Source organism: Carassius gibelio, chromosome B11 (assembly GCF_023724105.1).
Source record: "Carassius gibelio isolate Cgi1373 ecotype wild population from Czech Republic chromosome B11, carGib1.2-hapl.c, whole genome shotgun sequence".
Classification (NCBI taxonomy): domain Eukaryota; kingdom Metazoa; phylum Chordata; class Actinopteri; order Cypriniformes; family Cyprinidae; genus Carassius; species Carassius gibelio.
The window spans coordinates 20,570,311-20,583,516 of NC_068406.1; the positions used below are offsets into that span (position 1 = coordinate 20,570,311).

Consider the following 13,206-nt stretch of genomic DNA (forward strand, 5'->3'; position numbering starts at 1 on the left):
CCCCACACACACACACAAATGAACACCTGCGTAAACAGATGTTTCACAGCTAGAGAACTGGTTCAATTCCAAAAAGTTATTTTAGAAAATTCCACTCACAAAAATCAACATTTAGCCAAGGACAATTGAATGGCTCTCACTCAACAAACCGCAATTACCACAAAAATGTGTAATCACAGTAAGATCAAAAAAGATTTCAGTGAATTCATTTCCATTACGCTTTGAGGAACCCCAGGGTCAAGGTGATAGCTGAAATTGGTTTAATTCACCTAAATAACAAAACATTTATTGAGAAATGTCAATGATTCATAAAAGAAACATTCCAAACATCCGCTTCTGCCACAATCATTTGGAATAGTAGGGAAATGTTGCATCAAACTGACATTAATTTTGCTATGAAGGTCGTAAAAGGGAAAGAGATAACTTCATGATGCTGAAAACATTATACTGTTATCTGGGTGCTGTATCCTGTGCACTTCTCTTTATCTGAAATCTGTGGCCACGGCTAAATAAAGAGGTAAGTATACTGATGACATTGCCCCGGGCTGATCTGGGGAGGCTCTCCTTATCAGAACACTGCATATCTGATCGCGTTTCTGGCTGCTGGAAAAGCTATATATATATATGTATGTGTGTGTGTAATTTCAGATATTCTTTTCTTAGATATTCTCATCAGTGGATGAGTTGTACAACAGGAAATACATTTACTGTATGCAGGATAACACTGTGTTTGGATCTTCTATATGTTAATTTAAAGAAATTATTCAGATAAACCTACAACACTAGGAATGACCTTTAAGTTGTTATTAACATGCCTTATTGTTAAAAGCCATATTTTTAATGCCAAAAAAACCAACAACAATTATTATTAATATCAATAATATTAACGCACTAATAGTTGCAAACAGCACTGATTATTGGGAATAATGCACAACCCATAAAGAATCTAATTTGCATACAAAAAAAGAGATGTTCGGGCTGAAAATAGTGACAATGACTATGATTTAAATAGTCATGGCACATAGTTAGACCTGTGTAGATAACGTCTGCTCAAGTTGGATTTCAGGTGGTAAGTGAATGTGATAAATTAATGGATACGGAAGGGACGCAAGTATTTAGTGAATTTACCTCTCAGACTTCACTAATTTAAACCTATGTCGCATAATAATGAAGCAGTTGCACATTGTCAGGGTCAGTGCAGAACTAGTGGAGGCCAGCATGAATTATGGAACGTTTGCCTGCATGTGGCATGCATTCGGAGCCTATATGTCACCTTCCTCCTTAATAACTCCCACGACCTAGAGAGTCACTTTGGTAATCCTCTGATAAATCAGTGTTAAATGTCACACGCCTTACGAGCGGAGGGTGGTTGAGAGTGTCTGTGACTTCTAATGGCCCACAATGCACTGTAACACACTCCAGACATGTCATGAAAATTAACTTTAAACGTTTTTTGGGAGGCTGCAAATGCTTTGGTTCAGTGCTCATGCTGAGGCTCATTCGTGCTGCTGCTCCAGAGATAAAGATTTGAAAAAGTTCATTACTTAAAATAGCTGTTCCCCTGCCAGGCTGCCAGCCATCAAGATATGAAGGAAATCAGCTGCACTGTTGGGCCAGACATGTGAGGAAATGTGAGAGTGTGGGCTTATTATCTAATTTAATAAGTGCAGAAAGGCACTAACCAATCATTTCGGTTTTCTTGGGTTATTTGTGTATCAATTTAAAAGATTTTGATTCTTTCAGAGCAATTTAACAAATTGGTCCAAATGGTCCATCCCTCACAAAAAAACAGACTTTTCCTATTAACATAGCACTTTCAGTCTTGTTGTTTCTGTCCATTAAATATACTTTTTTGATTAGTTTTAAAAATGAAAAACCTTTCTGTTGCTGTGGTTAATACTCCCCTGAACTCACACCAACAGCACACTGTCTCAACCCACAGTTCATCTAAAAGAGAGGGAGAGACAGCGAGAGAGAGAGAGAGAGAGAGAGAGAGAGAGAGAGAGAGAGAGAGAGAGAGAGAGAGAGAGAGAATGCTGTGCTGACTTGCTAGCTTGAAAATTGCTGGTTCTGAGGTGGGTTTCCCAAAAACTTTCGACAATGTTCCTATGTTTTTGGGAAACACCTCATGACTTACTAGTTAGTTTCTCTAAAAAAGCATCAAACTAGGGTAGTTAAGCAGGAAGTCACATCATTGTTTGGGTAACACTTGTGTATATATATATATATATATATATATATGTGTATGTATGTATGTAATTATGTATGTATGTATGTATGTATATATATATATATATATATATATATATATATATATATATATATATATATATATATATATATATATATATATATATATATATGGCAATATCAAAATCTTGGGTTTGATTCCCAAGAACTGCATGAACTGATAAAAATGGAGTTACGTTGGTGTCTGCCACATGCATAGATATTAATGTCAGGTGGTCTCTTCCTGTCAAAGTGGGCAATTTGTGGTTAGAATGAATTGCAATGAGAACCTATGAGACAATCATGGTCCTGGAACAACACAGCGACTGTTAACCCAACCTTTTTTGGCCAAGTCATAGAACTTTGGGTTGCACTTCAATATCCAAATCTGAATGTTACTTTATGTCTCGGCCTGTTACATTAGCCATGTCCCAAATGCTCACGATTGGTTGATCTGGAATTTTTGTTGGTTTCAAAAGTTTTGTTGGTGCCTGGGAGGCTCAGTGACTTTGTTTACATTCATTCTCATAATGCCATTATAATGAGATTTCTGCAATATTGCAATTAAACTTTACCTCATGCAAACGCAATACACCAAACATAATCATAATTGTTTTAGAATATGCCGATCACAATAAACATGCATATAAAAACCTTTATTGCATTTTCTTTGCTCTGACCAAAATGCACAGGGTTTCCCTCCATTCAGAATCACTAAACTGTATCACAACTCGCCGTCACCAGTCTTTGCACCTAATAGGATACACATAACCATGAACTGCATACATTTAATAGTCAACAATAAGCTGGGCTGAGTGCATATTTAAAATCAAATTGTTTAATTGGAATGTTGTTCTACAACCAATAAACCAATCCTTGTCCAATGGAAACCATGTAGTGGTCAGGAAATCTTGGACAGTCATCAAGACAAAATTTGTTTGCCTTCGCAAGAACCCCAAAAGCATCAGAAAGCACCCAGAAGGTCATGTTCACCACCAAGACAAGAGAACGTCGCAGACCGCTGTTATTTCACAGCTGACTACACTTAAGAAAGGATCAAACCTGCCAGGTGAAAACGAGCGAAAGCCACAACCATGAAGCATAATTCAGCTGTCCATTTGAGTTTAACTCCTCCTTTAACTCGAGGAGACCAGCATCCTATTTTCCCGGGAACTGACAATGGGAAGGGGCTACTGTGCTACTTGTTAGATGGCTGTTGTAGCACGCAGTTATTAATATTGATTTCCTCCTCAGGGAATATCAATTTTGTTCTGCTGCTGCATACGTATCGTAATGATGGGACTATAGCCTTCAGAGAAAGGCTCTTTGCGGAGTCAGCAAACTGCAAGAAAACAAAGACGTACTCTTATATAAACAAGATAATGTAGCAGCACAATCATCTAGCCCGATACACACACACATACATACACACCAGTTGTGACAAATTCACACCGGCCATATCTGAGTGTTTCCTTATTGCATTTCCTCTTCACACGCAATCATTTGCAACAGCAAACATGCAATTATTGATACTTCTGTCACACAATAATAGCATTGTTCTGTCTCGAGAACGGGACATGTTGACATCCAATTGTATCATTATTCAATTCCCACGGTGTTTCCCGACAGAAGTAATGCAGGCAGCAGCAATTCTTAAAGTTGGGTGCAATATTCCCAGGATGGTGTGCGGTGCTATTTATTCAAAATCATTCAATCATAATGTCATGGGTGTTATAGTATGCGTTATATCTCGAGGTTTCCAGTCTGTGTTAGAATGAGAGGTATTCCATATTTTCCTTACAGATGAGGACAGTTTATCTCACTTTATGTAAGTCATTCCGAGGGGAGAATTTTATCATATGGAAGAAAGGTGATAACAGCTCTGGGGAGACTGGAGGTTATGATTGTGGTATTTTTTTTTTTATTACTTATAGCTATATATGTACCTGCATGTATTCTATTTTAAAAGTGATGATAAAGTGAGATTATATTCCATTTTTATTTTAATTGCACATGGGTAGCATACTCAGAAATGCCAAAAACCTGCTTTTGATTTGCATCTGCGAGCCAGACAGAACAGTCAAGCTAAGGGCTGAATTCAGTCAAATTTCACTTTCTTATTCATTCATCCCGCACAATCCAGTTAATCTTAACTTTAACAGGCTCATGGGTGGTCATAGATCAGTTCAGTTATAGTGCTTTTTTCATTCTTCTTGCTTCAAAGATAATAAAATTATATATATATAAAGATTGTGCAAAAAAAGTAATTCAAGCTTGAGTTTTCCTTGTGGTCGGAACACTTCCAAAATAATGGTTTGGTGGTTTACAGTTTGAAGATTATATTATAAATTAAAATGGTAATCATATTGTTACAATATATTCATTATTTTTTATATTATTATATTAATCATTTACAGAACATTATTACACAGTGAATATCAAAAATTATGAAAACTCAAGTGGAAAGAAATTTATTTACTCTGTTAGTGGCTATTTAAAGAGAATTAAGTAGGTTCTTGATTTTCCAAATTGTTCAACCATGTGCACTTAGCCCTAGAACTCAGGAACTAACAGTAAAAAAAAAAAAAAAAAAGAAAAAAAACATGTAGTGAATAAAATGCTAGAACACAAATAAGCTGTTCTTTCAGCAGGTGTAATAACATTGATTACAAGAATGAAAAGAAATGCAGAAATTTTCTAGATAAGTGAAGTGCGACTCGAGGGTGCATAACGGCCGCAAAGAGGGAGCTTGCGTTCACTCTTCTGAAAGGGTTAAATGAAAATGACGAATGGGACACTCTACAGTCTCATGGACTTAACAGACATGCGTACATGGAGGCCATCGTAAGTCCACAAGACCGAAAGTGCATATGAAGTGTTCCATTAGGGACAAGGCCTTATAAGCCCAAGAGGCGAGACTCTGATGCTTTTTTGTTAACAGCCTCTTTTTAGTTTAGCAGTAAACCTAATTCCTTTTAGGAACAGCAGATCCAAGCCATAGCATCCATAGTAGCCATAATAACCATAATAAAGATTTACATGGATGTGACACTAAGTAATGAGCTTATGCAACTTCACACATTTACTCTAACTATTATTAGTTATTACTACACCAGGTTTGAATATTGTACGTTTTAATCCTATGGTAACACACAGTACAAACATCTTATTGAACATGATGCATTGCTGTGTAAATAATTTTGGAAACAGTGGCTGTGTGTGTGTTTAACATAACTTGTTGTTGTTTTTTTTACATAAAAGTTTTTTGTTTACAGTCTTCCTTTAAAGGACATTAATATACTGTAAGACAATGCAGAAACTGTTTACCATCAAGCTGTTATCCTGTTATACATGTAATATCCAGCATTCCTAATTTTTCTGATGTATTTCATACCAACATATACTTTTTATATGTTGGTATTATTTCAGTGGTCATAATTCTAATACCTGAATTTTAAAACAAAATTCTTATCAGGACTCAGTCAACCATTTGGAATACAGCAGACTTTTCAAAAAATCTCTTTGAAAAGGAAATACAATACAATGCTGCACATTCAAAAGGAGATCAGATGGTTATTTTAGCTCACAAAAACAACTTCTCAAGGTTTCTGTATGAATTTGATTAAGATGTGGAACACCCGTTTAACATGCCCTCATGACCTCACCCATAGTTTCTATTATGAGTGACTGTATGCCTCATTTTAGAGCGATATAATTATTTCTAAAAGCAGCCCTTTGTTCTGTATCATCAATGACTGGCACCCCACCAGCAACGCTAATATGACTTGAGTTGCATTGATTAATGGATGATTGCGTATATAAATTCAATTTGGCTGAGACCCAAAACAGATTCTATTCCCTAGTGTCTGTATTGGGTTTGCCACTGTCCTCCAACAAGAGAAAAATTGGCTTCTACATGGAAGCTCGATATAAATTCAAGGGTCAGTGATTAAAATGTGTGAAGAAAAAAACAAAACAAAACAAAACAAATAAGTTGCTGCACATTTTAATGGTACAGAGATTGTGTAATTTGTAAAACATTTGCAACTACATAAATATAAGCACCACAAATAAATATAGTCTTGTCTTTTATGCAAGGACTACGCTAAAAACTATTTGGTGTAGATGCAGTTTCTCTAATCCCACTGGATGATCAAAACTTTTCAAGACTAACAGGAATTGTGTCAAGTGCAAAGACTACAAGTGTGGATATTGGGACAGGCCCGGAGTCTCAACCCACAATGCTCTGGCTTTTAAATCAGTATGCTTTTTTCCTAATGACTGGGGTCGGGATTAAAATGAAGAATCTGATCCAAGATCATCACTGTCTTCACTTAGCTGGACTCCTCCTTTAGCACGCTCCTTAATCCGACCTCAGGACCCTACATCTAAGCGGTCCTGGATCAAGAATGCATATCCAGAGCCCAGCTCCATCACTTTTGTCCAGTAATTAAGAGTGTGTGTCAACAGGAGATAAAGAGCACCATTAGAGCGACCCGAACAGTGGGAGACACACTTCTTCTTCATGGGATTTTAGGCTTATCTCGTTTTACTGGAACAGTTCTTCCCCCGCATTCACCTTTGATGTGTAAATAAGGCCAGAATCGAAGAAATAAACACGGTCACAAGCCAAAAGAAAATGGAGGCTTTGGCGAAGCAGACATCTTTTGGAACAACAAATGGCATGGATACAGAATTTCTGCTTCATCATGATTTAATGTTGCTTAAAAGAGATTTTCAGCACTAGGACAATGCAGTATGAGTGTGTCTACAAGTATCCAGGAAATGTTTTATGGGCCGGCCAGATGAGGCTTATGTCACACAATGAAAGCATTGTTCTGTCTTAACAATGAAACATGTTGACATGCAATTACAGGTGGTGTTGATCTAAAAATGGAATTTACACAAATTTATATGACACCATACTTTGTTTACTGTACATTATCAATTGATTAACTACTATACTTTTAACTACTTTTATATGTAAAAAAAAAAAATTGTTCTGATTAGTTAATTTTGTCTGTATATTATCATATATGAACAATGAAAACTTTGCTGGTGCCCAACATTTTTATTTTCTCAAATAGCTTTATTTATTTACACTACATAAATGGTTAGAGAGAATCTACACAGATTGATTGGTTGACGTGACTTTTTCTAAAGAGCTTATTAGCGTGTGTATTAAAACAGTGAAAGGCTTTTCCCAGGACTCTATCCAAACATCTCAGACATGCTGAAGAAATACCTCTACCTAACATGAGGGACAAAGAGATTTACAGAGAGATTTGGAGTTTAAGTCAACCATCTTTGCATGCCACTGAGCTTCCTCCTACCGGGCAACTATTTTCTAAAGTCAATTGTAACCATTTCTGCTGCGTCTATATAGAAATTATTATTTCACACGTACTCTTATTTCCTCAAGCTGCAGTTTGAATATTAAGAAGCTGAATGAATGTAGGGTAAATCAAGTCATCAAAATGTTTTGACTTCTCGCCTTTGCAGTCTCGCCGCATTGTAATATCGCCTGCTCTTCCCCGCTCGAAAACAGGATCTGAAACGAGCTGTTGGCGCTGCAGCCTGAAATATAAATGTGACAAAATAAATTATAAATTGACACTACCGCAAAGCCTGTTTCAGGAGTCAGGCGGTTTCGGTTCAGAAGAAACAGAGTTATCTTTTTTGACACGAATATACATGCTCGCCATGATCCGCGCTCCAAAAACAATGTGTTATCGCTTGAGGTTTGTCTGCATTTAATTTTAACATCAGTACCTGCTTGCGACTTTAGTCTGCCTGTCAGAGACTACACAGCTGGGCTCAGAGCGAACACGGCAGCTTTGTGACTAGTGGGAATAAGCTGTGCACAACTTTGGCTGTAGGACTGCTTTTTTCAAAGATGAAGGTCCCAAAGAGCCTGTCCCAGGAAACACTGTCCCTGCATCTGCTTCCTCAGTATGGTTTGCTACTTCTTACTGGCTGGAACACCCTTGAAGTTACTTCTGACACTGTTTCCTCTCCTCACACTCTGAATGTCTTTTAGATGATTGATACTGATCCCCATGTATGGCTTGATAGTATTGAAAGCTCATTGACATCCTTGAGATATATATATATATATATATATATATATATATATTTATATTAGGGGTGTAACGGTTCACAAAATTCACGGTTCGGTTCGATACGATTCACTGGTGTCACGGTTCGGTACGGTACGGTTCGGTACGTTTTAGATACAGCAAAAAAAAAAATGGCAGATAAATTTCCTTGATTTTTAAAAAATGTTTTATTTATTAATTATTTATTAATTATAATTTTATTTTAAAAATTATAATATAATTTTTTTTACATTGAACAATGATGGAGCTATTCTTTACCCATCTTCTATGGTGTTTTCTTAGCAGCACACTGTATAAAACAAAAAGCTCTTTATAAAAAAAAAGAAAAAAGAAATGTTATATTGTTGTAGTAGTTATGAACAAATAAAAAGATGTAACTTTTTATATGGAACTCTATAACTCTTTATATTGAGTGTGTTTTTACTCAATTGGTTCTCTACAGGGCTTATGTTTTTTGGAACAAAGCAGGAATTATGGTCTGGCTGAAATGTTCTCGTGAAGGAATATTGTAACGGGGCTCAATTACATTAAGCATGTTCTTAAAACCTGCGTTTTCCACTATAGGCGCTTGCTCACTCAGTACGCGCTGAAGGCTCGTTGCACATGGCTAAAGGGTTTTTCACACAGGACGCGGTATGCGCTGCGCTGGACCCTGGGCTCAGCGTTGCCCTTCAGATACAACGCGATTTGTGCTGCACTATGCCAAGAGCAAACTAGCTGGAGTTTTCAAAACTGCCCTGCATACGTTCTATTTTTAACAGTTCTTCTATCTCATAATGTGCAGGCCTGTTAATTGTATCGTACTGCTCAGGAAATTCTGACACAGTACAGTACTAGTCAATTTTTATTTCCGTGTTTGTTCGGATGCCCCGATCGATTGGTAAAGTGCACCCAAACACCAGACCTGTTGGTTACTGGAGGATCTTCTATTTCTGGTCTGTTAAACGCATTGGCCATTTTCCAACGAGCCTTTAGCGCGTACTGAGTGAGTGAGCGCCTGACTGAGTAGCCTAACATTAACATATAATTTGGTGTTTTTTTTTCTTCTTAGGGGGTGTCAGGGGCATTGCCTGTTACGTCGTTTGGGTTATTGGGCTACCTTGTTGAACGCATATCATTATATTTCAAAAAAAAAATTTATTTTCCAAATATAATTAATTAGTCCAACGAACCGTTCGGTACATAATGCGTACCGCGTACCGAACCGAAAGCCTCGTACCGAACGGTTCAATACGAATACGCATATCGTTACACCCCTAATACTGTATATATATATATATATATATATATATATATATATATATATATATATATACACACATATATATATATACACACACATATACAGTCTTGTTCAAAATAATAGCAGTACAATGTGACTAACCAGAATAATCAAGGTTTTTCGTATATTTTTTTATTGCTACGTGGCAAACAAGTTACCAGTAGGTTCAGTAGATTCTCAGAAAACAAATGAGACCCAGCATTCATGATATGCACGCTCTTAAGGCTGTGCAATTGGGCAATTAGTTGAATTAGTTGAAAGGGGTGTGTTCAAAAAAATAGCAGTGTGGCATTAAATCTCTGAGGTCATCAATTTTGTGAAGAAACAGGTGTGAATCAGGTGGCCCCTATTTAAGGATGAAGCCAACACTTGTTGAACATGCATTTGAAAGCTGAGGAAAATGGGTCGTTCAAGACATTGTTCAGAAGAACAGCGTACTTTGATTAAAAAGTTGATTAGAGAGGGGAAAACCTATAAAGAGGTGCAAAAAATGATAGGCTGTTCAGCTAAAATGATCTCCAATGCCTTAAAATGGAGAGCAAAACCAGAGAGACGTGGAAGAAAACGGAAGACAACCATCAAAATGGATAGAAGAATAACCAGAATGGCAAAGGCTCAGCCAATGATCACCTCCAGGATGATCAAAGACAGTCTGGAGTTACCTGTAAGTACTGTGACAGTTAGAAGACGTCTGTGTGAAGCTAATCTATTTTCAAGAATCCCCCGCAAAGTCCCTCTGTTAAAAAAAAGGCATGTGCAGAAGAGGTTACAATTTGCCAAAGAACACATCAACTGGCCTAAAGAGAAATGGAGGAACATTTTGTGGACTGATGAGAGTAAAATTGTTCTTTTTGGGTCCAAGGGCCACAGGCAGTTTGTGAGACGACCCCCAAACTCTGAATTCAAGCCACAGTACACAGTGAAGCATGGAGGTGCAAGCATCATGATATGGGCATGTTTCTCCTACTATGGTGTTGGGCCTATTTATCGCATACCAGGGATCATGGATCAGTTTGCATATGTTAAAATACTTGAAGAGGTCATGTTGCCCTATGCTGAAGAGGACATGCCCTTGAAATGGTTGTTTCAACAAGACAATGACCCAAAACACACTAGTAAACGGGCAAAGTCTTGGTTCCAAACCAACAAAATTAATGTTATGGAGTGGCCAGCCCAATCTCCAGACCTTAATCCAATTGAGAACTTGTGGGGTGATATCAAAAATGCTGTTTCTGAAGCAAAACCAAGAAATGTGAATGAATTGTGGAATGTTGTTAAAGAATCATGGAGTGGAATAACAGCTGAGAGGTGCCACAAGTTGGTTGACTCCATGCCACACAGATGTCAAGCAGTTTTAAAAAACTGTGGTCATACAACTAAATATTAGTTTAGTGATTCACAGGATTGCTAAATCCCAGAAAAAAATGTTTGTACAAAATAGTTTTGAGTTTGTACAGTCAAAGGTAGACACTGCTATTTTTTTGAACACACCCCTTTCAACTAATTGCCCAATTGCACAGCCTTAAGAGCGTGCATATCATGAATGCTGGGTCTTGTTTGTTTTCTGACAATCTACTGAACCTACTGGTAACTTGTTTGCCACGTAGCAATAAAAAATATACTAAAAACCTTGATTATTCTGGTTAGTCACATTGTACTGCTATTATTTTGAACAAGACTGTATATACACACACACACACATACATATATATATATATATATATATATATATATATATATATATATATATATATACATATACATATACATATATACACACATACACAGTACTGTGCAAGAGTCTTAGGCCACTAGTATTTTCATTAACAAAAAATGGTTTTAAGTCAGTTATTTCTATGTTTTGCTGTAGTGTGTCAATAGAAAACATCAGCTACATTTCTAAACATTATGTTTGCCATTAAATGTAATAATACAGTGAGATTTTTGTTTTGTTTTTTGCACAAGGAGTCTGACAGCAGCCAGTGCCCCATACAGAGATATGATCTCACAATCATCCATACTGTCTGGAATAACACGAAGAAACAGAACAAACTGAGACAGACTCAATCCAGAAGAACTGTGGCAATGTCTCCAAAATGCTCCAAGAATCTTGCAAAGCTACAGTGCTGTGCAAAGTTTAAGCCACTTGTGTAAAAATGCTGTAAAGTGAGGATGCTGTCAAAAATAATGCCTTAAATAGATTTGATTAACTTCTACTAATTGAACTAAATTAAATCAGTTAAATAGTCTGAGTCTGTCAACAATCTAATTGCCAAATCACCAACAAATTAAAATAAATAAATAAAAAGTTAATATATTCACATATTGTAATGTTGCAATATCCCTTAAGAGCATCCGGTAGGTAAAAACCATTTCTAACACTCAGACAGCACTTTTTGTCAAACTATGGTGCAAACCCTTTCCTACTTTCCATTATTTATTCATTACTATAATAGATCCACTGCATTTTCCCCGTCATTCTGGGGAAAACACAGTGAATGTACAATGGATGAAAAGGATAATGCATTTACCTCTGCAGTGCTTGTATCTTCTCAGCTGTGATTCCCTGAACAATCTTCTCCAGCACGTCTGTGTCTGCACTTGGCTCTACCTTCACTTGCTCCTTGCTGAAGGCGTATCGTCCAATGAGCAGCCCCAGAGCAAACACTCCCACCCCGGCTAACAAGTATTTGGCGAGGCAGGTCCCGTTCCTTCTCTGGCCCTTGGGTACCGACCGGCTGAAACGAGAAACGTAATTAGGGTCCTCCTGCAGACGCTCAAAACGTCCGTGGGGGGAGACGGAAGGTTGGATTGGTTCCAGGTCTGGGTCCATGCCTACACCGGAAGAGCTGCTCACAGGTTGATGCTCCACACACTCCAGCTGGAAGCGGTCCAGACCCGGTTCCTCCAGCTCTTTCTCCATGTCCCATTCTAGTTCCAGGGAAGCAGTGTGAAGCTCCTCGTTCTCCAGATCTCGCACACGGAGAGAACTGCGGCCAGCACGTACTTTCCTATACGCCATGTCCGTCACTTAAAAAAAAAAAAACAGAAAAAAATACATTAAATGATTATCTTACATTGAGTAACTTAATAATAATAAAATAATGAAAATGAATGACATTGATCATCAAGTAATCACGCCTGTGCACTATGACAGAAATGAAAGAAAGCATGCACTTAATGAAAGAAAGCATGCATTTATTTTAAAAAGCTTTTTTTTTTTTTGTAACAATGTCTTTACTGTCATCGATTTAAGGCATCTTGCTATATATGCACGTATTGTCTTTATATAAAAACACAAATTCCCCACACTTTCAAAACACAAACTCTCCATCATCACGGTTGTTGTTAGCCAGTGTTTTGTGCCAGTTGGACACACATCACTCTCTACACACACAACGAACACTCTCAGGGAGAGATGTACAAGCTCACAGTTTGACTGTTGCTGCTAAAAAAGGTCATTAAAGGTGATGACTTGGTTGGTTCAGATTCATAAAAGAGAAGCCAGTGTCTCAGCATACCATCAAATTTAACTATCCCTTTAACAGACACCGCTATCAAACTCAAAACAGCCCA

At 37.3% G+C, this 13,206-nt stretch overlaps 1 protein-coding gene across 1 annotated transcript in view; it reads right to left on the reverse strand.

The window, feature by feature from the left end:
- LOC127968018 (inactive N-acetylated-alpha-linked acidic dipeptidase-like protein 2) overlaps nucleotides 1–13,206 on the reverse strand; it is a 214,266-nt gene that overhangs the window by 130,428 nt on the left and 70,632 nt on the right. The window contains exon 2 of the mRNA XM_052568855.1: nucleotides 12,162–12,660. Within this exon, the coding sequence (XP_052424815.1) occupies nucleotides 12,162–12,660 (499 nt within the window). The remainder of the gene's footprint in view (nucleotides 1–12,161; nucleotides 12,661–13,206) is intronic.